Source organism: Rhipicephalus sanguineus, chromosome 3, assembly GCF_013339695.2.
Source record: "Rhipicephalus sanguineus isolate Rsan-2018 chromosome 3, BIME_Rsan_1.4, whole genome shotgun sequence".
In the NCBI taxonomy this organism is placed as follows: Eukaryota; Metazoa; Arthropoda; class Arachnida; order Ixodida; family Ixodidae; genus Rhipicephalus; species Rhipicephalus sanguineus.
In genome coordinates, this window is record NC_051178.1 from 151,898,579 (window position 1) to 151,922,527 (window position 23,949).

A 23,949-nucleotide genomic window follows, 5' to 3' on the forward strand; every position below is an offset into this window, starting at 1 on the left:
TGCAACATGCACATATTCGAAGAAAGCACGAAAAAAAAACCACAACACAGAGAAACGAAGGGTACAGGACGACGCGCTTCTAGACGCGCGTTCCCGTCGTTTCTCTGCGTTGTGGTTTTTTCACGCTTTCTTCAAATATGAATCTGCAAGAACTCGCCCAACTGTTTCTGCTAGTGAAACATACACAGCAAGGGAACTATCGAAAGTCAGCCTTCGCGATAAAAGAAAAGATAATTAAAATGTCATAACTGCAGAAGAACGCTATTAAGCTGCAATAAACGTTCAGACAATCGTAAACTTATAGTTCGACCAAATTGCATTTCTCCGAAAGTGCTACAGATGTGCATTCATATGACGAAATCCGCCACCTAATGCAGAGAGCAGACCATAGACGATGGATAAGCAGCAACGGAAGACGTCTGACTCTGCTGCAACATCAGTTATATCTGTATAGCGTGGTAGGTAGTTTAGTTATATGATTTCCTGAAATTTTGAGAAACATTTCCATCTTTCCTGAGTTTAACTCTCTCTTTCTATTTCTCTACTTCTCTCTCATTGCTGTTAATATCCTGCACGAAGCTCATCTAGACAGAAAAGGAAAAGCATTACAGTGACTTCGATTATAAATCTTGTGTGCTTCTGCTTGTAAGTCCTGCTAATAATAATAATAATAATATCTGTGGTTTAAAGTCCCAAAACCAGGATATGATTATGAGAGACGCCGTAGTGGAGTGCTCCGCAAATTTCGACCACCTGGGGTTCTTTAACGTGCACCTAAATCTAAGTACATGGGCCTGAAACGGTTCCGCCTCGATCGAAAATGCAGCCGTCGCGGCCGGGATTCCATCCCGTGACATTCGGGTCAGCAGTCGAGTGCCTTAACCCATAGCCCATCGTGGCGGGACCGTAAGTCCTGCTGTCTAGACACTTACCAACTAGCCTTCTTTTACTTTCCGATTTCAGAAAACACAGGTAAGACAAAACTAAAACCAATACGCCGAACGTCGACACTGAATCCGTCTTTCTTTCTACTATATGCTTCAGCAGCCGTGACATGCTTCGGAAAACTTGTTCTCGCCGTGGTTATCTCGTTCGTCAGTTGGTCACCTGCCGGTTTTTCACGCCTCAGGTCTATTTTCTGCTCCCGTTACAATGATTTCAACGCTGCACTTATTCGAAACACGAACCATACTTTACAGCAGTATAATGGCAATGGCTTCCTCAAATCAGATGCCGCCATTGGAGATTTGTAAAAGCCGAGTATGCTTGCACGAGTTCGAATGCTGAAGTTTCGAATAAGAGTGATTTCAGTGGTTTGTGACTGATTCACATTATAAATACAAGTGGATATTTTACTGTTTCGACATCACGTAGCTTGTTCATGTTTTTTTACGTTAGGCGGCAATTAAGTGTATTTGTTTCTTCTATATGAACTATGTGGTTATCATTGGCCGCCTAGCGAAGCAGCTCGCCGAAGCTTCTTCCTTACGAAATATTGTGTAATGTGGGCGTGTTGTCTTTCTTCATGTGGCCAACGAACAAAATCGAGCTGAACGAAAATTTCTCGAAACGCAGATATGACCGTTCTCGGGTGCTTCTTCTCTCTCTTGGATTGGCGAGGGATCACAACCGCGCTGGTCTTCGTGGTGACGTACCTGTTGAGTCGCTTCTATAGCCATGTGTCCAAGTACCCGAAGGGACCCTTCCCGCTTCCACTCGTGGGTAACCTGCTAGGTAGGTGTCTTCGCGCTCATCAATGTAGCACATTGTGTTGTTCTTTTGCGCATTAGTGTCCTCGACATCACAAAAGCGCAGGTGAGAAGGGATAGAAACCTAACTGTTATTCAACCATCGTTGCATCCTACTTCAAGCTTTACACAAACCACGAAGGCAGGCCTTCTTCAAATGAAAGGTACCGGTATGAGACCAGGGTGAACATTTTACTTTTCCACAGAGTACGTTTACTAAAACGTGGCCCCGTTGCAAATGCCCAATGCCCTAATTTAAATTTCAGCGAGAGCTCCGTATAGGTAGCATGAGCAATGTATTCGCAAAACAATGCACTTCTGACGCCGCATTCTAGCACAGTTTTGTGTTGTTTAATACAGGAGCCTTGTCCGCGCCTCTGCTGATATTGTGGCTGAATTAGTCACTGAAGTGCTGTCTTTGAGTTGAGGAATACGAGCCATTTGCGTGGCCTCTCTTGTACAATGTATCGAAGATCAGCTCTCATAGGAGCTAGCTCTACCAGTGTGCATGTCGTTACATGCGACAATTTAAATTTCATGGGGAATACTGCAGCCAGAATGGCAAATGCACCAGATAAGCTGCTGGACGAGCCCGGTCCATCAGCATAGACCTGCACTCGGTCCAAGTAGGTATCATGCAATAATAGCAACGCTGCTTGTTGTAATAGTATTATTGTGTAGTCAATTTTCTTCACTACCCCGTAATTGCCATTGGCGTACTTGTGGCTGGTCAAAGCACCACAAGGGAGAAGTAGTTGCCGAGGATTGTCGTGCAACTGGTCATTAAACTAGTACACCCCGCCGCATACTGATAAGCATCACTTATCTACAGAGCAACAGTTATGTGACAGATGCCCACATTGAAGCCATGATACAGAGGCTGTCGTTTTTGACAACGCCACGTGTAATCTCATCAAAGCTACTTGTACAGTCGACAAACTCATAATGCTGTTTCATGAAACGACTGTTTTCTTGGTGGAGGTTGTATTGTGTCCAGTATATGTCGAAACTTGCACACTTTTGGCGGGAGCTCGCTGTGGCAACAGAACTGTCCTAGACTGGAAGCTAAACATTTGGACAGAACCGCTTGTCTGGTTGGCTTAATTAATAATTGTAACATTCGAATGGCTCAAACCAAACATGGTTTTATAATCACATTTCCGCCGTCATTCCTGCTGAGGAAGGAAGCAACTTGGCTCCGCAACGGAGATAAATTAAGTCAATATTTCGGTGGAAGCCCCTCCAAAAACGTAATACGTTGTCGTTGAGCAAAAATTCATGGTTTATTTTAAACAAAAATCGCGAAGAGCAAATATCTTTGCGTTTAAAGTACAGTGCTTTGAAAGCGAATGGACTGGAGCGTCAATGGAGGACGGGGATGTACGTGAAGATACAGAAATTGATATTTTTGTCATATTTATCATGATTTCAGGGAGTCTTCACAAAAATACTTAGGTGAATCGGTCAATGCTTTTTGGGCAACTGAATCTGCTTCGAGTTCACGTTTCCGATCATTGTTTCCTTTTACAACTTTGCAGTGACAATTGCGAAGCATTTTCGTGGGGCTTTTTCGCATTAAACAAAGTATTCGTGGTTTTGCACAGCTTTGCGCAACGTGACTGACTTGCACGCCAAGTCAACCGAATGGTCAAAGACATACGGCGACGCCTTCACTTTGTGGATGGCCCACAGGCCGATGGTGATGCTGAACAGCTACGCTGTTATTCGGGAAGCACTGGTGGAGAGACGGCATGATTTCGCCGGCCGCTTTCCAACTAGAACAGGTGAGCATGCAAACAAGGTAAAAGGAATAGCACATGGTGTTATGTCGCGCATCATTTTAGCCTTTGCAGCAGACTCCCGTATATATGGCATTGGTTAACTTGAATTTTTCTTTATTCCGAACGTTTGGAAAGTGCCGGCTATGTATCGTTTAGTTGGACTACTGCAGGATCTCGCCTGTGCTTCATCGTTGAATGAGCAGTTAGTAAATAATTGAAAACACGAGAACACACAACCTAGCGTGCTACGTCCCTAGAATGACAGAAAGCTGAGTTCGTAGGGATTCACGATGAAAGGCAGTAGGCGTGGAACACGTACGTGAGAGACAAGTCATGACAACACCAACGCACAACGTTTGTGTTTTGTTGCCCTGTTAGTGGTGTGTTGTCCGCGTTTGTGTTGTCCTGATTTGTCTCTTATGTCCATGCTGCGCGCCTGCCGACTGTCATCATACATCCCGATGCCTAGAGCTGTGTCATTTCATTTTACTTCAATATTTTTTTTCATATCTTTAATAATGTTTATTTTCTTTAAAGGACAACTCTGAAGCATCGTTTAAACGTGTCAACGCTCTTTGCTATGGGCTGGCTTATTTGTGGTTCGAAAGCAAGAATTAAAGGGACATTGGCCGAGGGATTAAGGGACAGAATAAAATTGATTACATTAACTCTGCAGAATTTCTTAATTCAACCTCTTTGAAAAATCCTCAGATTTCCCGGTCCCACTCTAGAACAATTATCGTGAGTCTGCTCAATTTATATCTTTCGCTACAACATTACGTGTTCATTGTTCGCCACTTATGTATTAGTACGCGAAGAAAAATGGCAAAGTAGGCCTCTTTAGGGCCAGCTACTAGGAAATTCAAAAGCATTTCTCCGAAAAAAAGTGTTGTCCGAGGGCGTGACGTTTCGGACACATTTTCGTTTATTTTTCATTTCTTGAGCAACTAGCGTGGACGGTTGCACAAGTAAGAAGCGCGAGCGTGTACTGTTACGTGGATAATTTCTCACGTCACTTTAATTGCCTCAAACGCCGATTGCAGCTGTCTTGCAAAACCAAGGCAACCACGATATCGTATTCGAGGATTACAACGCCCATTGGAAGGCTCTTCGGAAGGTGGCTTTGTCAGCGGTGAGGCAAGTATGACTTCCTCCCCTCGATATACTCTAGGCCTTCGATTGTGGTTTGCGTGTTCGAGTGTGCTACCTAAGCATACCCTGTTTAATATTTTTAACGCGACAGCGTTAAAGAGCTCGTTTCGCTGCAATCCAGTGTCGGTTTCGGCGCCAGTGTCGGCATCGTTGGTTGTCAGTAAAAAATTACCATCTTCTCTGTGACCGAAAAATCAAGCAAGATGCAAATAAAGTAAATAATAACAAACTTCGGTTCGAGTGAGAATCGAACCCAGGCCATCTGCGTGGCAAGCAGGTGTTCTTTCACAGAGCCACGTTATTGCTTAAAACTACTTCGGAAAAAAACACTCTTTGAATGTGATGTAGTGGAAGGAGTCTCCTTAACGCATGCAATATTGCGTGGCAGAAGCGTAGAATTGCGCCAGGCGTTAAAACATGTGAATTGCGCAACGAGTGGGTGTTTTTAAGGCCCACCCATTACAACACGCTCGGACATAATTAATCATGATCAGATGCAAAAGCATAAAAAAGTGAGCAGCTGCGTAGGTTCGCGTGTTGCCTTCCGGACGCGTAGTGGGCCCTTCGCTCATTCGCAAAAGGAAGAGTCATGGCGTAGTGGGCACTTAACAACTTCACTTGCCGTAGTCATTCTAGGATAGTTTGAAACGGCCAATGTTACGCGCACAGTCGTTCGTTTCCTTACGGCACGGTTGAGGCATGCACCGAGAACCGAAGCCAGGCTAGCGATTGACGAGGCGATGTGCACGGGGCCCGATTACGCTATCGCGTTCTCCTCTTGAAGGCGAAGCCCATTGCAAGCGTCTTCCAAGTGCGTTTCCTTGTTTAACTGCAACTTTTCTCGACCATCTGGTGTTCGTGAACATGCACTTACATCGCACAGTACACGCACCCCTAGCATTTTTCCACCATCGAAATGCAACCGCCGCAGCTGGGATCAAATCCGCGACCTTCAGATCAGCAGAACAGAGTCATAACCACTGTAACACCAAGGCGTAGAATCTTTCATCGTTCGTAGCATTCTTGTTCTTCAGTTCTTATGTTTATACTCAAACAGCGACGTTTATTTTTTTTCTGAAGACTTCATTGTGAATGTTAGCAAGATACTGATGAGTATTACTCAACCGCAGAAAGTACGCAGCCAGTGAGTCTTTGGAACATCTTTGCGCGGACATCGTCGACGCCTTTGTGGATTCTTTAGAAGAAGGACCACAGATCATGGACTTCAGGAAACCTATCTTCTCTATGCTCTGCAAGGTTATAGGGGTATCTATCTACGGTACAAGGTATGTAATATATTTTCGTTGGTTAAAATTGTACTTGCTTCCAAGCCTAAGCGAAGGCAATGAAACCTAATGTACTCGACATTCCTGACAGCGAAAGTTGACTCCACTGCAATGTACGGCTTCAGATAGCTTAGTACAACGCCAGTCGAAAACTTATAAAGATAATTGACATAAACAATGATCAGTGTAGAGAAGCTTGATCAATGCTACGCTGTGGTAATTGCCCCACTTGTGAGGCTGTGATGCAAGGCTGTAATAATTGCGACATCACGAGACCATTTTCACACGAAATGATACTTGGATTGCAGAGTGAACTTAAATAAGCAGATTTGGTTCGCTTCGCAAGACACGTCATAAAATGCGAATAATTTTGTTTTCTTGTACAGTGTACAGTGTTTTCAGTACAGTGTTCACAAAACACAGAATATAAGTAAACACAGATCCGTTATAAAGCAAGTGTGTAGTGAAGCTGCAAATGGTCGCTGCGGAATATAACGACCGCGGATGTCATCTTGTGATAACCAGAACATTGTTTCACCGGTTTGACCTGATCACCACTCTGTTACATTTTCCCTTCACGAATTAAATTGCTGCTCTCCAAGCCCTATTGAAGACTGTCCTTTCTCTGAAACGGCGCTATAGATCCCGTCGATCCGTTTCATTACAGTCCACGTTGATCCTAAAGCTGCTATGCTCGCTTCTAATATGTTCCAATATGTTGCTATCGGATTCATTCATTCACCCTTGTGACTAAGCTGTGACTATTTTTCTAATGGATTGAATAATGATAAACAGAGTGATGGAGATAGAAGCTAAGCAGACACTGCGAAGCCAATTGTGCAAAGAGGGAGTTCGTCTGCCTGCAACGGAGGGGCCCACCCATCGCATGAACCGACGCTCGTCCTTGCTATATTTTATGCAGGGTGTCCCAACTATCACACAGAAATATTAAAAAAAGAGCAAGGCAAACTGAAGAAAACCTAGTGCATATTGTTCCCAGTGCACCGGGGTAGCCACTACTCATTTTTTCGTTACTTAGGTTGAACTAATTAGTCGTAATTATATTTGTAACTCGACAAATAGTTACTTAATCGTCAAAATGACAGTCAGGCATATGTAGGGATGTTGAAATGGCATCTAACTGCGCTAGTTTCGACAACGTACAAATTGTGCGCTCATTTTTTTTTCCGGTTGATAAAGAAAGCCAGCGAAATCTGAAAAATAACGCGCGACAAAACTTCAGCCTGTATCAGGACGCAGCGCGCTCAAACAGTTTCACTTTGAGGCAGCCAGCATCAAGGAAAAAATATGGATCGCCCTATCTGCCACTACCCGACCGAAGATACCCGTTGCATTCTTCTTACAGAGTCGGGCCGTATTACGAACAGCGTTCTGGCTGCGTTATCAATGAGAACAGTCGGCCGTAAAATACGGACAATGATAGTAGCTTACAATCGAGCCGAAGGAAGTTCCGACGCATTTTGTTGGCGCTCATCCATGCATTACCTTTGCCAAATTACGGAACGCTGTCTCTGGCAGCGGACAACAGGCTAAGCGATTACTTGCAGTAATCTTATTTGAGGGCGCCGCTTCCTGACTCGCGCTGCAGTTTAGTAACGTGTTATTCATCAGATTTCGAGGGGGGGGGGGGGGCTTTATTTATCAGCCGAAAAAAATTAGCACGCAATTAGTACGTGGTTGAAGATAGTGCAGTGAGATTTCATTTTAACATGCCTACATATGCCTCATTGACATTTTGATTATTATGTGAGTACTTGTCGAGTTACTAGTATAATTATGACTAATTAATTAGGCCTCATTAACGAGAAAATTCGTAGTCGTTACTCCAGTCTACTGGACACAATATGTACTAGGTTTGCTTCGCGTAACGCCGTTCCTCTTCTTTAAAGTTTAGTAAAACAGACATTTGGGCGAGTTGGTTAGGCTTGATCTTGAAAACAGCGCAGCAACACGAGGATGAAGAAAGACCTTTCTTCGACCTCGTATTGCTGCGATGGTCTGTTTTCAAGGTGAAAGCCTTAAATGCCTCACTAAACACGAAATTTGACCGTCGACATGTCGCGTCCGGCGGCGTCGAGGTCGAGTGTTACAAAAAATCATCATCACGTGATGACGTCACCATATGACGTCATAATGACGTCACAGATTGCAAAAAATGTGTGACGTCATCCTGACGTCCCAAATTCTGGCATGACGTCATGTGACGTAACGCCACATAATGGCGTTGTAGCACCCTTCTTTTGCGCGGCGAACAAAAACGGAGAGCGCGCAACCTGAGAAGAAAATAAAAACGGCACTTCGTTGTGGCAAGGGAAGCCACGGCTCGTGTTCCCTGATGGCGTCGATTCCGGTTCAACCGTCTCGTTCCTTCGCTCCTGTGGCATAAGCATACACCGTCATCACATAACATCGTAGCTTAGTCAAAGGTGGGCTGATCACGGAGGCAATGCAAAATCAGGCGAGATGCCTCCCATCCTGGAGGCAGTGTGAAACCACGCTAGGTGCACAAAGCTTTCGAAGGGTGGCGGGGCAGGATAAATACATGGATAATAAATACAGGGAGCTATACAGGGTGCGGGGCAGGATAAATACAGGGAGCCTACATGAACGGCCCGTCATGTAGGCTCCCTAATACATCGACTGAAAAGAAAAAGAAGACGGATTTCGCCTTCCTGTCGTCTCAGGTGAATGCAGAAGGGACCCTGTGATTTTTTTTTTTAATCTTGCTACGCAATAGTCGGGACGCCCTGCATATCGCAGCCGACGATTCGTGCGGCGTTAACAATAATATAATGTTAACCTCATCCTTCCCTGCACAGGCTGCATGAGGAAAAAAATGACATTGAACGCCTGGAAAACATCAACCACCGGTTCTACGAAATCTCACCCAATGGCCTGCCCAGCGACATCGCTCCCATTCTGGCCATTCTCTATCTCAAGAGAGAGAAAAAGATGGCAGCCGTGTTCCGCGAACTCGGAGAGATTCTTCACAGGCTGTTCTCGAAAGCTGAGGCGACCTACATCCCAGGTATACACTTGTTTAGGGCAGTGAATACACGTGGGAACGTCTAGAAACGTGATCGTGCGCAAGGCACAGTAGGCTCCTTTCTGATAGTACTCCCGGAAATCATGTACAGCATTCTTAAACTCTCTTATTTCGCTTTGATTGTAGTGAATGCCTTAAAAGAAAATGTTGAGATTACGAGGCGCATCAAAACAGGCGGCGCCACAGAAAGTAAAATATTTTTTTTCACACCGGAAGGCAGTTCTTAGAGCTGATGAACGTTATTAGCAGTGAACACAGTAAACAGGAAATAGGTTCGTTACTTTTACGCAACTATCGCTCTACGTTTATCTGTGGCATCACCCAATCGAGGCAGGTAAGAAAACATATGTAATTCCGCTGTAACTGCTTTTGTCGTCGTCTTCTCACTTTTGATCCCTAATGAAACAAGTGGGGCACGCCAAGGTGTCTGTGATGTTAGCAGCGAAAATTTCCCGCTGCACAATATCCTAGGTCATACAGCGGCTTCAAAAATGACCTCGCCTCGCCCTCCCACAGGTAACATCGAGAACTTTACGCACGCCATGTTGGCCGCCCGAGAGGAAGCAATCAAGGAGGACAAAGCTGACGCACCGTACTTGACCAAAGCCAGTATGATTCTTGCTACAGTGAACCTTTTCAACGGTAGGTAAAGCAAAGTCTGGGTCTTACTCCATGTATTCTTCGTGTGTCATACATGCTCTTTATGAGTCACCCTATACATCGTCCCCAGGTTACTTTCGTGCTTGGTATTTTAGGTCCCTTATTGCCCTTATTGCCCTCATCTGCCAAATTTGATTTAAAAAGTAACAGTTTCGCCTCAAGGGCGAAGCAATGAATGCGATAGCCAGAAATTGGAATGTCACAGGAAGAACAGCAAGCAGCTAGAAACTTGCTGCGCGCTGCTCAAGCACAAAGGACGCAGGAAAAGAAAACGCACAAGGTCAATGCGAACGAACAACTGTCACAGCTCGACACTTGCAGCGCGCTGCTCGAACACAAAGAAGGACACACGAAAAGAACCCACAGGTATACACAGGACGAGCGCGAACTGTCACAGTTGTTACTTCAACTAACCCCTATTTTGGCTCTTCTAGCTAGCAGATCACTCCTTTCGCAAACGCAGCCGTTGCGGCGAGCAAAGTGACCTTCGCGTGGTCTATAGCTTCAAAGCAAACTTTCCGATGAAAGCACAAGATGTACAAAACTCCCCCTCAAAGAGATAACCGCGTGGGCACGGTCGACCACGCCCTGTATGTCAAAGTACAAGTCGAAGGCACACATCCCAACTCCGGCGGAACACTAGACAGATTTAGAATTGGGGACCCAAGAAATTTGCGAGCCGCAGGACACATGCGCAGAAGGAAAGTCACTTTCGCACTCTTGCGCTCGTGTTGCGCCAATAAAGTCCTGCCCCAAGACCCTGCAGTGCCTTCTTTTGGGCAGCAAACAAAACCGCAGAGCGCGCGACCTCAAGAGAAGAAAATAAAGACGGTGCTTGGCAGTGGCACGTGAAGTCATGGCTCGCGTTTGGTTCTAGTTGGTACATATTCCTCAGGGTAAAATATCAGCGCAAACGCACTTCATTGTCCTTCTTACTTCTTCCTTACTTCTTTTTCCCTGCACTTATGTGAATATGATTTGATGTCTTCGCGTATCTAATACACGATCATCCTTGTTACACGTTTTGGTTTAGAGCTATTGTGTGCGCACCTTCAATCAAGGCGAGGCGCCGCCCTTTTCCCCTTTCCGCCGAACCTCACTCTCGCCCCTCAGGTCATGTGACCTTCGTGACGCGTACTACTACTACTACTACTACTACTACTACTACTACTACTACTACTACTACTACTACCACTACTACTGCTACGCGACGACAACGACGATGGCACAGGGTAGACCACACCGTGGGGTACCCTCTGCTTCGCTGCAAAAGTTACGCCCATCCACGATACAATGATATCATTTAGCAGAGTTCTTAAGTGAAACAAAAGACACTACATTTCCCGCAACAGTCTAGTATTCCTAAGCAACACCAGCGTCATCGGTTCAAAACTAACAACACAACATCTTATCGTCAAATGTCTTCATTGTCGTTCCACCTTTTCTAGGCATCGCACACTCACGTTTGGTTATTAGAATGTGAAAAGTAAAACATGTGTATCCGATTTATAATTCATGTTCTACACCTCCCCTATTCAGCGCTCTCATATGGATCTGAGCACACTAGTGAGTAAACCACCTTGAACATGTAAACATGTTGCTTCCCAGCTGGATCCAACACATCGACGGGCACACTTCAGTGGCTGCTGCTACGGACAGCGAAAGAACAACGCCTTCAAGAGAGGATTAAAAAAGAAATAGAAGACAACATCGGTAAGAAAATTCTTGGACAACATATTTTTTTTTGCTTTTTTGCTTTCCGTGCCCAGAACTACTCCGCAGTTCACGGAGAAAATTTTCTTACTTATATTGTCGACAAATATTCTTAAACAGAGAGATTTATGTGAGTTTTGGGGCTCCTGTAAGTTAAAAATGTTATTCTTCAACACTTGAAACTGCAACCACTGAGACTATTTTATATTTGTTTGTAAGTTATCTCCCCGAATGCCACTTGTCCGGCGTTCTTGACGTCTCTGTTAGCGTTCGCATGCCTGCCTATTTAAACATTGATGCGTACTCTGTTCAAAGTAATAAGATTTGCTTGAATGCCAATTGCATTGCAATGCAAGCTTTCGACATGAAATCACCCAAAGTAAACTGGAACCTGCTTTTATCCTTCTCATGCCCTGATAAAACGGATAATTTTAATAGGTTTAATAAAATCGAAGCTCTGTTTGCAAAAAGAACATGTTCCTTATAAAGCAATAGCTATAGATAGTCGAAAATTTGCGAAAACAATGGATAACTCCTTACTGGAATAAACAAGACGTAGAACAACTAAATAACCTAATTAAACGAACAAATAAACGTGCCCTTGATCGAAACAAATAAATTAACACGAAACAGAATCGGGCACTTGAAGCACTATTCTAGTCTCGTCCTCAGTCTGTGTGTATTTCAGTAAGCATATGCCAACAAGCCCAGCGCTACGTTTTACCGTGCATTAAGTCCAAGCTAAGTAACATTATAGATGTAAAAAAACATTCCGACAGATCCCAAATATTGTGGGAAACATGTCATGTGAAGCATCACCGAATAGCTGCCTACGTAGCATTTTTAATTTTTTTGCTTGGAGCCAAGCGTTACGAGGTGAATCAACGTCTTTGTGTACATTAAGTGTTCGTCGGCATATCGAGGACTTACCAGGCACGTCACTACATTGGCGCCTAATGAGTAGCTTATGGTCTTAAGTGACGTCGGCCCTCACATTGCAGCACAGGCGTTAGTTTTATCAAAACGAACAGCCCGCTACGATGCGATGATGCGCATATCATAAGTAGCGGTCGTTGGCATATTCCCAAGGGGTCGAACAACGCTTGGCTATCACTTCCTGAGTCATCGTAGTATATGTAATGTTCACTACATTTTTATAAAATCTGATAACCAACACTGGAACCACGATTGAAGTTGACCGGACATGTGTTTTTCCGAAACGGATTCAAGCACTGGAGTGGTTCTCTGGGGTAGAATACTTGACTACCGCGCAGAATGTCTGGGTTTGATTCCAACTCGAACCGTGCATTTTATCCTTGGATTTTTAGCTGGCTGACAACGTCATCATCACCGGCATCGTATTTTCTTCGACACGGAAACCACCCCGTCCGAAAGTTTTAAGTTTTGACTGTGCATATATACAAGCACACAAACAACATGCATGAACATACATAAAGGGTGGTCGACCCCCCTCCCCCCATCTCCCCCTTCCACGAAAAAATTTCTCGATACGCCCTTGCAATGCATAGGGCCCCTCAAGCAGCTACTTTGTGCTCAAAGATGCTGCCAGAGACACCCGCTGTGTCTGCTCACAGTATTCTCGTAGTAATATCAGCCGTTTTAGTGCACCATTTCACCGTTCGTTCACAACATACTTTCTTCCGGCCATCAGGGAGCGTGCCACCCGTGTACGGAGACCGTGAGAAGCTTCCATTCACTGTGGCTTGCTTGCTAGAGACGCTGAGGATGCACCCGGCGACGCCTCTCGGAATACCACATAACACAACCACGGATACTCGAATCGGTGAGTACTAGTTCAATCGGAACAGCTAGTAAATAGCAAATAATAAAATGAAAGGACGTGCATTTTATGTCATCGCTTAACTTTCACGCGGACCACAACTGTTTCACGACGGAAGTGTCGTATTCTCAAAGCTCCGGCAACAAAGTTCACAAAAATTTATTATTCGCAAGTGCCATTGGACAGTGGACTGCTCCCTCAGCTAATGCGATGTCCAACGTCAATATCGGCTAAACCTCGCAGAACAAAAATTTACTCATCTTGACAAAGTAAGTCATGACGATTGTGCGAAGCTCTGGGTATCGTATGAGGGAGTAACCTTTATCCGAGAGTTACCCGAGCGTTGCCCCATATAATGTAAATTGAGTGACATGAAGTGACATAAAGTGACATAAAGAGTCGACGACAAAGCTAGGTCCTAAGGTCCATAATGTCTACGTTGAAGTCGCCGACTAGTATAAAGGGTTTGTTCTTGTAGGTGTTTTATGTTGTCTTGTCACAATTATCATTGATGTTCGTCTATTGTAAACCTTTTTTGATTCACATACGCACATATGTTTTGACTATAGCAATGGTTTTCTATATACCGTGAGAGCAGACAGTGAGAGTCGAAGACAAAGCTAGGTCCTAAGGTCTATAACGTGTACGTTGAAGTCTCCGACTAGTATATAGGGTTCGTGCTTGTAGGTATTTTATATTGTTTTGTCCCAATTATGAGTGATATTAGTGTATTGTTAAACCTGATGTTTCGATTTTACACGGTGCTGTGCCGTGCGCACGGACGCCATACGGACATGCCTCGGCCTTAAGGTGCTTCGCCCCTAAAAGACACATTTACCGTATTGACTTTGTTACATTGGCGGCAAAGACGCCGCCGGATACATGAACTGGTCGGTGTCACTAGGCAGAAGACAAGCGTTTGCTTTGCACTTGGATAACAGCAAAAAAGGGGGAAGGGCAAAAGAGGGAAGAAGGCAACAGGTCGATTCCACGAAAGATCAAAAAACGGTGTATATTTGATGCTTCCGATTTTCCTGATAATTTTGTATGTTGTGCACATATGACTGCACAGCACGAAATCGCAGTTCGTTTTCAAATGAAAAATTTTTTCAACACAGGAAAATTCGACAAGTGTCGCCGGTTGACGACGACCCTTTTACGAAGAGTGCGTTTTCGTAAATTCGGAAGCATGCTGACAGCTACTGAAGCTATATATTACAAATGTCTTTCTTTTTAGAGGAAGTAGAAGTAAAGAGGAAATAGCTCGTATCATTTGATGGAATTCTGAGTAAATTATGTATTTTTAAAAATTCACGAAAAACGCTGCGTTTTTCAAAATCAGTCAAATTTGGGACGCTATGGCTACTTCTGTGAACATCTTAGCTCGTTCATATTTGCAGTATGAATAGACCTTTATGTGAATAATGAACCTCTGCATTTGTATTTCTCTAATAATTTTTGAAGTAATAAATTTTCATGCTCGACATACCAAAAAGACAAAAGTGCTCCTCGATTCAAAAATCTATAATAAAAAAAAACCAATCTCAATTTTGTTCAAAATCGCCCAAAATGTTCTCAAAGGACTGCAGAATGACATTATGAAAAAACATGTTGCATCATTTTTATTAGAACAAAAGCAGAAAATGTCAAACATTGTGTTTCCAGGGCGTGGTGGCTACTGCGTAAAGGACATCTCTAGTAACAAGAAAATACAGTAACATGTCTTTTTTTTTCTTTTCTGAGCTTCGCTAAACAACAGCAATGATCTATTGTCGGAAAGTGGGAACAGTTTTGTAAAGAAAAAGATCGTTCCAATTAAATGCATTTGCGACACCACTTATATTCCTCGTCGACGGGCAGCACGGACATTTTCCTTCCTCTGGATAGTTTTTTTTAGTAAATGCGCTTATATAAAAGCAACGAAATATGTGTAGCTGAGTCGATCATGCATTGTAAGAATGTGAGAAATCGCAAATGACGATAGTGGTGAACGGCGAGTACCGCAGTGCAACCTAAGAACAGTAGTCACACATGGTTTTCCAGGCTTTGTCACTCTGCACGAGAAAATGCTGGGGTGTCGATTGCGTTCGTTACACGATACATTTTTCACCACTCGTCGCTCTGCCGCCCTGTCTCTGGATCCGCAGCGTGCGGATCATGTGGCGGATCGAGTGGCCCGCGCTACACGCCTTCGTGTAAACGGAGTAGCATGCGTCACGCGGACAGGTGCAAAGGGCGGCGCGATAGACGCCCGCCTGAGCAGACGACAGCAACGAGCACGGCTATGCCAGTCAGCCAAACACCACCTGAGATAGAAGTTATGCATCCAAATTGTGCTTCACTTTGGTGCAACCACTGTCCTACGCTCTGAAGGTCGCTATGGGTAGGCGTTATAGCCATGACCAAGTTTTTTGTACGGACTACCTCAAAGTGCACAAAAAGAAAATTCCGCTGCAGCGGAATATTCGTTGTGTAGAAGATAACGGATCGGGTCTCCTTTGCGGAGGGCCATGAAGTAAGATGCGCGCTAAATTCAAGAGGGAGACTATATCTGCCAGCACTGCTTCAAGAGATACAAGGACATGCAAAGCAAAGCAGATGCAATGCAAACAAAACATGTTTTGTCCGTGGTCAGAACTGCTGCCACCAATCTTCACGTAATCGATTCTTTTTAAATTCTGCATTGATCCCATAAGGTTTGACAACGTACACATTTGGGCCAACAAAAACCAAGCCTCTTGGCGACCGCTCTCCAGAAATTCATTTCCATTCATGAAGAGACCTTGGCTTTTATACTAATCTCTCAATTCTGGCACAGCACAACGTCATTAGAGACGCGTGGAGGGAATGCGTTCTTTAGCATGCAAGATATGAATTATATTCAACTGAAATAGATGAAAGAAAAGGAGGCTACAACTGAAAGTGCCTACTGTGGACTGAAGGATGTCTAACACTGGCGTGAAGTCGCAAACCACGCAAGTGCATTTAATTGGAACGGTCTTTTTCTTTACAAAACAGTTCCCACTTTCCGACAATAGATCGTTACTGTTGTTTAGCGAAGCTCAAAGAAGAAAAAAGACGTGTTACTGTATTTTCTTGTTACTAGAGATGTCCTTTACGCAGTAGCCACCACGCTCTGGAAACACAATGTTTGACATTTTCTGCTTTTGTTCTAATAAAAATGATGCAACATGTTTTTTTCATAATATCATTCTGCAGTCCTTTGAGAACATTTTGGGTGACTTTGAACAAAATTGAGATTGGGTTTTTTTTATTATAAATTTTTGAATCGAGGAGCACTTTTGTCTTTTTGGTGTTTCGAGCATGAAAATTTATTACTTCAAAACTTCTTAGAGAAATACAAATGCAGAGGTTCATTATTCACATAAAGGCCTATTCATACTGCAAATATGAACGAGCTAAGATGTTCACAGAAGTAGCCATAGCGTCCCAAATTTGACTGATTTTCAAAAACGCAGCGTTTTTCGTGAATTTTTAAAAATACATAATTTGCTCAGAATTCCATCAAATGATAAGAGCTATTTCCTCTTTACTTCTACTTCCGCTAAAAAGAAAGATATTTGTAATATATAGCTTCAGTAGCTGCCAGCACGCTTCCGAATTTACGAAAACGCACTCTTCGTAAAATGGTCGTCGTCAACCGGCGACACTTGTCGAATTTTCCTGTGTTGAAAAAATTTTTTATGTGAAAACGAACTGCGATTTCGTGCTGTGCAGTCATATGTGCACAACATACAAAATTATCAGGAAAATCGGAAACATCAAATATACACCGTTTTTTTTATCTTTCGTGGAATCGACCAACAGAGAAAGAAACATGCGCATTCATATTTGAAGAAAATCAGCACACAAAAAAACGAAGACTAATACCCCTGTCACACTGGACGTTTTAATATCATTCGAATGGAATGACATTCGCACCTAATGACATTATGCGGCTGCTACACAGTGATATTTAATGTCATTAGAGGCGAATGACTTAAGCAATCAAATGAGTTCGAAAAACACATTCGCTGTCGAAGTCGAACCGAATGTATAGTCTCTACACCAGAGACTACTTAAAATATGTCATTTAGTATTCCAAATTCGACACGCATTCGTGGAAACACGCAATTATAGTTTCTTTTTTAAAGGCGTCTGTGATTTTAACGAGCACAGGTGTACGGAAGTCTGTCGCAAAATGTTTTTACTCTCCACCTCAGCGGCGTCTGGCCGCCGGCACTGTCGGCCATAATGTAAACAAACAGACGCCTGTGTGCATGTGTGTCTGCAGCGATGGAATGAACTCCACGAGCGCACTGGACCGAGGTGGAGATGTTTGCTCTCATAAGGCTATGAGAAGACAATTGTGCGCAGTTTCGTTGAAAGCTGTTTTCCCTCATGGACGCGTGCGAGACCGCGTCTTGAAAACGAACAAACGCGGAACGCTCTGATTTTCCGTCAAAGCTCTTCCATATGGCTCTTCTGGCTTATGCGCGTTCCTTGCAACGCTAAGTTTTATTTGCTGCAGCTTAGCGTCGTCGTTCAGCGGTACTGCCCACTGATCTGTACTGCCATGTCAGCCATTCTATCGGCTCTGGCTACTGGCTAAGCGTTGTCTTGGCTTATGGTGGCCAGATATCCTACGATATGAAATTTTTATCCATGTTTATCTAGCGATGCGACTTCCCACATGCCTTTTAAAATAAAGAACTTCGCTTTCATGCCACTCTACATTTACCTCCCTCAACCTGCCCAGCCATTGTTTTCTGAATTATCGACATTGATATCACGAACGAATGACATTACTTTTTCCTGTGTAGCACCACCACGGATCGAATGGAATTCGTTGCGCCGAATGACATTCGAACCTAATGACATTAACACCTCCAGTGTGACAGGGGTATAAGAAGATATTGAACACATATGCGAGTTTTGGCTTGCGTCCACTTCGGCAAACGCTTGCGTTGCAACACTTCTTTCGTCTTAGTAACCATAACGGTGCACTGGGTTTTTTTTTTTCTCGTTGACCGCCTATAAAAATAAAAATAGCAGTTGTGCTTCCCATGACGCGTCCTTGGCGTCTTCGGTTGTCGCTTTGTTGTCAGGCAGCGCCGATTCCCGAGCGTCCTTGCTTTCTAAAAACAATTCTTTGTCGCACCTTCGTACTTGGTCCATTTGGCGACGGACTGTCCCTGCCTCAGTCTCTACTTCCAAAAGTCGAGCACCGGTCGTGGCCCCGACCCTTCCCGGCGTCCACTTTTCCTCGGCTCCATAGTTTCGTATATATACGGTGACCGGGGGCGAAATTACAGTCAGTGTCTTCAGTCAGCTTGCCCGAGACACTATGGCCAGATTTTTAAGGAGTATTTCTACAGTTACTCAGCACGTGAGCCAAGGAGGTCGTCAACTCGGCGTTTCCCATCTTCTTTAGTTAGTCCTTAATAGTCCGCACAGCGCGCTCAGCCAGCCCACTTCACTGTGGGTGATGGGGAGATGTTCTAATATGTAGGATGCCATTGTGCTCCATGAGCTGACGGAATTTCAAGCCCGTGAAAGGCGTTCCATTATCTGACACCACCGTGCGTAGTGTACCAGACTGGGCAAGCATTGTTCTCAGGGCCTCAACAGTACTGCGGGAATTGGCATGTGCTATCGGCACTACGTCAATCCATTTGCTATGTGAATTCACCACAATTAACACCATCTTGTCACTCAGTGGCCCCGCACAGTCAATATGAAGCCGCGACCACATTTCACTCGTGTTCGGCCAGTTTTTAAAGGAGTGTGTGCTGGTGGCACAGGCAGTGCTTGAACGCAGATATTACAGTTGGCGGCGACGCATTGGATATTCTGGTCCAACCCAGGCCACCAAAATATCGATCTCGCTCTAGCCGTCATTGACAAAACTCTCTCATGGGAGTCACGCAGTAGCATGAGAAACTTGTTGCAGGCTGCCGTAGGTCTGACCACCCGCTGACCCCAGAACAACAAGTCTTTTTCCACTGACAGCTCAAATCACTTCTTACAATATACTGAGAGTTTGCCGTTTGGCGCCCCGCGGCCAACCACTACGTGCGTAATCTGCATGCTTGAAAGTCGCCTGTCGCCGTTAGTGCTTGCAACTGTTTAGTTGGCACGGCATCGATGTGCTCCAGTTCTGATGCATGCTGTAAGGGTATGGGTAAACGGCTTAATGCATCGGCGTTGTACAAAAGTCTACCAGGTTTATGCTGCAAACGATACCTATAGGCACCGAGCGTGATAGCCCATGTCTGTATCCGAGCTGCTGCCATGTTAGGGGCTGGCTTGTCCCCCCTTAAAATACCCCGCAAGGGCTGATGATCGGTCAGTAGAGTGGACTCTCTTCCAACTAGGCAGTCGCGAAATTGTGTGACGCCGTAGACCAGAGCTACTGCCTCTCGCTCCATCTGGGAGTAATTCTTCTCTGCCGAGGTCAATGTTCGCCAACGAAGCCCTATTGGTCTATACTGCCCATCCATTCGATGAAAGAGGGCGGCTCCTACACCGTAGGGTGAAGCATCGCATTCTAAAAGCAGCTGTTTCGACCGGTCACAATGAGTCAGCACTGGCGCAGCACACAATGTTTCTTTAGCTTTTTCAAATGCATCCTTCTCTATAGCTCCCCATAACCGCCAGGTTGTTTTTTTTTTCCAAAAGTCGGTACAGGGGTGCCAGTATGGTCGAAAGGTTCGGTAAAAACATTTTGAAAAAAGTCAGCATGCCCAAAAATGATCGCAGCTCCGAAACATTCCTATAGTCTGACGGCCTCAGCTTTCTTTTCCGTTTGGTGCAATTCTGCAGCGTCGATCAGGTGGCCTAGATAAACCATCGAGGCCTTGTTTATCCGGCACTTGTCAGCGAGAAGTTTAATGCCGTGTTCTCTGAATCTCTGCAACATCTCTCGAAGCTTTGCGTATGGCTTATCAGCAGTCTCCGCTATCAAAACGTCTTCCAAGTACGCTTGCACCCCGGGTATTCCTTGCAGTGCGCACTCGATCATTCTCTGAAATATTGCCAGTGTCGACGCAATTCCAAAAGGTAACCGGTTGTAACCAAACCCTTTATGCGTGTTCATGACAGCCAGCCTTCGTGAGTTCTCGTCCCATGCAATCCTTCTGTAAGAGTCTCGCAAATCCAGGATACTGAAGTTTTCTCCGCCTCGCAAGTTCGTGAAGATGTCGTCCTTGACTGGCTGTTGCTCCAAAGGGTATCGCTCCATTTCACACACAGGGTTCAATCCAACCTTAAGATCTCCAGAAATGTGCACTGAACCGTTGCTTTTCAATACTGGTACTATGGGTGTTGCCCATTCTGCATACGGTACCGGTGATATTACGCCGGATTCTACGAGTCTATCCAGCTCAGCGGATACCTTATCTAGTAGCGCAAAGCGAACTTTTCTTGCGTTGCAAAATTTTGGCGCTGCAGTGTCTTTAATGTAAAGCCTAGCTGGTGGGCCCTTGACCAGTCCAAAACCTTCCGTTAACATGTCGGCATATCCTTCCATTATAGCACCAGTTCCTGCTGGCTTCTGTTGGCTTGCCACACTAGGTGGCGTAGTCACGGGCAGGACCGGTGTTCCTTCTGCTGCAAGCTTCTGCAATAAATCCCGTCCACACCGCCTGGGGCCTTCACAATCCAACACAGTAAAGTTACAGTCGACCTCCACAGACATATAATGAGCCTTCATTGCCGACGTGCCTAATACCGGCAGTATCCCTAAGTAAAATGAAAGTTTCAACCGTGTATTCTGCACCTGGGCCAATGGTGCTTTTGCAATGGTGCATACAGGAGAGCCTGTATCCACCTCCATCTTTACTGTGACACCATTCCACACAATAAACTTCCAATGGGCGGAACCAGAGGCTCAGTACCTGTGACGGACCAGATGTGCACTGCGCTGGAGTCACTGTCATCGCTTTGCTCTGACTTTTCTGTAGCTAGTGCTAGCGTTTTTCCTGTACCACCTGTCTTTGTGCACATGCGAGCCACGTGCCCTTGCCGACCACAGCTGTTGCATCGACTGCTCTCTTAAAAGCATGTACAAGCTTGATGACCATACTTGCCGCAGCATTGTCGCGGCTCACTCTTCGGCTCATTCCTTATGGTGTCTGGCGCGCGTCGTCGGCCAATCTTCAGGACAAACGAAGAATCATTGCGCTTATCTATCTGCTGCGAACCGTCTTCTGCGCTTTCCGCAGCCAAAGAAAGAGCTTCTGCTTCCTTAAGAGTTAAGTCGCTTTTCGCAGCAACTGCTTTTGCAAACTTTTGGAGCGGACGCGCATACAATCCTGTCTCTCAACGTTCTGTCTAACAGACGAAAAATAGCAGTTCTGGGCAATCTTTCTAATTTCAACAATGAGTGCTTTCACGGACTCCCCTTCTTCTTGCTTACGATGGAAAAACTTGAAGCTCTGCGAAATCTCATAAGGCGTTGGAGCACAAAAGTCATTCAGCGTTGCTACCACTTCACTGTAGCTGAGAGCGTTCGGCTGACGCGGCGCTACTCTTTCGCATAAGATTTCTGTCGTCTTAAACCCCAGCGCCGCGATCGACAATGTCCTCTTCTTAGCCTCGTCGTTAATTTCGTTTGCTTCAAAATACGCTTCAACTTTAAGCGTTCCAGTCATAGAGTTTCAGATCTGCTGTTTCCTGGTCGAAATCCGGCAGCCTATGTGCCAGGGTTGTCGCTGAGTCCCTCGCAGAGCCAGCCTTGAAAGGACAGCGACGCAGGGCCAGCGTCGGCATAGGCGATTTCCGTGGGTCACTTCGACTCGTCGCCACTATTACATTGTTACTTCGACTCGTCGCCACTGAGACATGAACTGGTCAGTGTCACCAGGCAGAAGACGAGCGTTTATTTTGCGCATGGAACTCAGAAAAAAGGGGGAAGGAAAAAAAGAGGGAACAAGGCAAGAGAGAAAGAAACACTCGTGTTCTGGCTTGCGTTCACTTCGGCAAACACTTGCGTTGCAACAGACTTAAACTTTCGTTTCGTTCAAGGGTACCTTCTGGGAACTTTAATTTGTCAAAGCGAACTGAGTTTTGATCCATTTATCTGTACACGGCGCTCCTGCGCACGAAACGTTTAATGCTGTCGTTTCCGGAAAATGCTGCTCAGCTGGTCGTAACTCATCTCGGTATTTTTATTAGAGCGCATTTCGTCGCACACTGCATATGCGCAACTCGCCTACACACAGAATCGTTTAAAACGTTCTCTGTTGCCGTCCCACAACAATCGTTGAAACAACTACAGGCAGCTTCAAGCGTCTTGAATGATTACGTGTGTCAATGGGTGCGTGTATGTGGGCGTGCTGCATTGTGCTTAACTACTTTAGCAATGTGTGTAAACAAGGCTTAGGCAGCTCTGGTGATTTGTCTGCCTCTAGAGTGATGTCAGAACAAGACAGCAGATAGCCGCGCACTTAAACAAGTATGCCCGATTTCGCAGGCAAGTGGAACATACCCAAGGACACGGGCATGATGTACAACATCCACGCGGTGCACCATGACCCGAAGAACTGGGAGAACCCCGAGGAGTTCCGTCCCGAGCGGTTCCTCGATCCCGTGACGGGAAAAGTATGCACTGACGTCGGTCCTCTGATTACCTTCGGCCAGGGAGCCCGCAGCTGCCCAGGAGAGAAGCTGGCTCAGATGGACATGTTCTACATTTTTGTACGACTCATGCAAAGGGTCACAGTCAGTGTGCCTAGCGGGTCCTCAGACGTTAACTGGAACGGAAAGGGTTCCAGCTTGTTCTTGCACCCTGCTCGGCAAAATATTGTATACACAAGAATAAGCTAAATGTGCTCCGTACTACACGAAATACGTTGTATACTGTAGCCGTCTGGGGAGCTGTAAGAATAGCTAACCTTTTGAGAGTCGTTGTTCCCTGAATACGAAAGGTGTGGTCACCGACAAAGAAATTGAACTGTTGGTGAACACGGGTTAAATGTGCGCGGATGCATGCGCGTACCAGTAGAGCCATAAAGCGAACCATTCTTTGCCTCTCTCTCCGACTTTCTGGTTGTCGCTGCTGTGGTCTAGCAGCTAGCGCCGCTGGGTTTTTTGCAACAACACCAGATGGCAGCCGCGGCTAATACGCATAAGAGTTACTGCATATGCTCCCTACGGGAGGAGAGTTGCGCATAGGTCCGCCATTAAGCTCAATGGCTCGTCAGTCGCGCAGGAGACATATACGGCGCGACGTTCCGCCGCGGGCTACATAGCGCATGCTTATTCGCACACGGTGAGAAAAATTGCACTTTTACATCGAAGCTATATATATAGACCATTTTGCGGACGCATCCAAGTGCTGCCATCTTGGGCTGATAGCCTTGCAGTTCCTGGCATCCGTATCAAATAAAGAAACGGTGCTACGGTGAATTCGCACACACGAAAACGGTTGAGCCGGTACATTCAGCGTTTCATGACCACGATGATTTCATATTACGGCATAGAAAACCGGCAATACATTCGTTTATCAGACGCCCATGAATCGAAAATAAAATCGTGTCGGAGCGCGTCCGCGGACGAAACGACGCGTACAGCAACAATTCTACAGACTTCGGCCGATCCCGCGATGCAGGGCGTCGAGCAGTGGCTCATGCGCGCAAGAAAATGTGAATTGAGTGAACCATGTGACAATTAATCTGAATCAAGGCGCATTAGGTATACTAAAGCAATGAAATGGGAATTAAGCGATTGAAAAGTTAGT

General features: G+C 45.2%; 1 protein-coding gene across 1 annotated transcript; it reads left to right on the forward strand.

Moving 5' to 3' along the window:
* The first annotated feature begins 1,577 nt into the window (after nt 1–1,577).
* On the forward strand, nt 1,578–23,051 carry LOC119385974 (steroid 17-alpha-hydroxylase/17,20 lyase-like). The gene is made up of 8 exons (XM_049414181.1): nt 1,578–1,734; nt 3,353–3,532; nt 4,573–4,666; nt 8,808–9,016; nt 9,551–9,676; nt 11,303–11,407; nt 13,080–13,211; nt 22,684–23,051. Exons 1-8 carry the CDS (start codon nt 1,578–1,580, stop codon nt 23,034–23,036), a joined length of 1,356 nt encoding a protein of 451 aa, XP_049270138.1. The 3' UTR covers nt 23,037–23,051.
* The last annotated feature ends 898 nt before the right edge of the window (nt 23,052–23,949 follow it).

Coding starts and splice junctions, on each gene's coding strand:
- LOC119385974 (XM_049414181.1), top strand. CDS start 1,578: ATGACCGTTCTCGGGTGCTTCTTCTCTCTCTTGGATTGGCGAGGGATC. Junction 9,017..9,550: donor TGAGGCGACCTACATCCCAG/GTATACACTTGT, acceptor GCCCTCCCACAG/GTAACATCGAGAACTTTACG. Junction 9,677..11,302: donor TACAGTGAACCTTTTCAACG/GTAGGTAAAGCA, acceptor GTTGCTTCCCAG/CTGGATCCAACACATCGACG.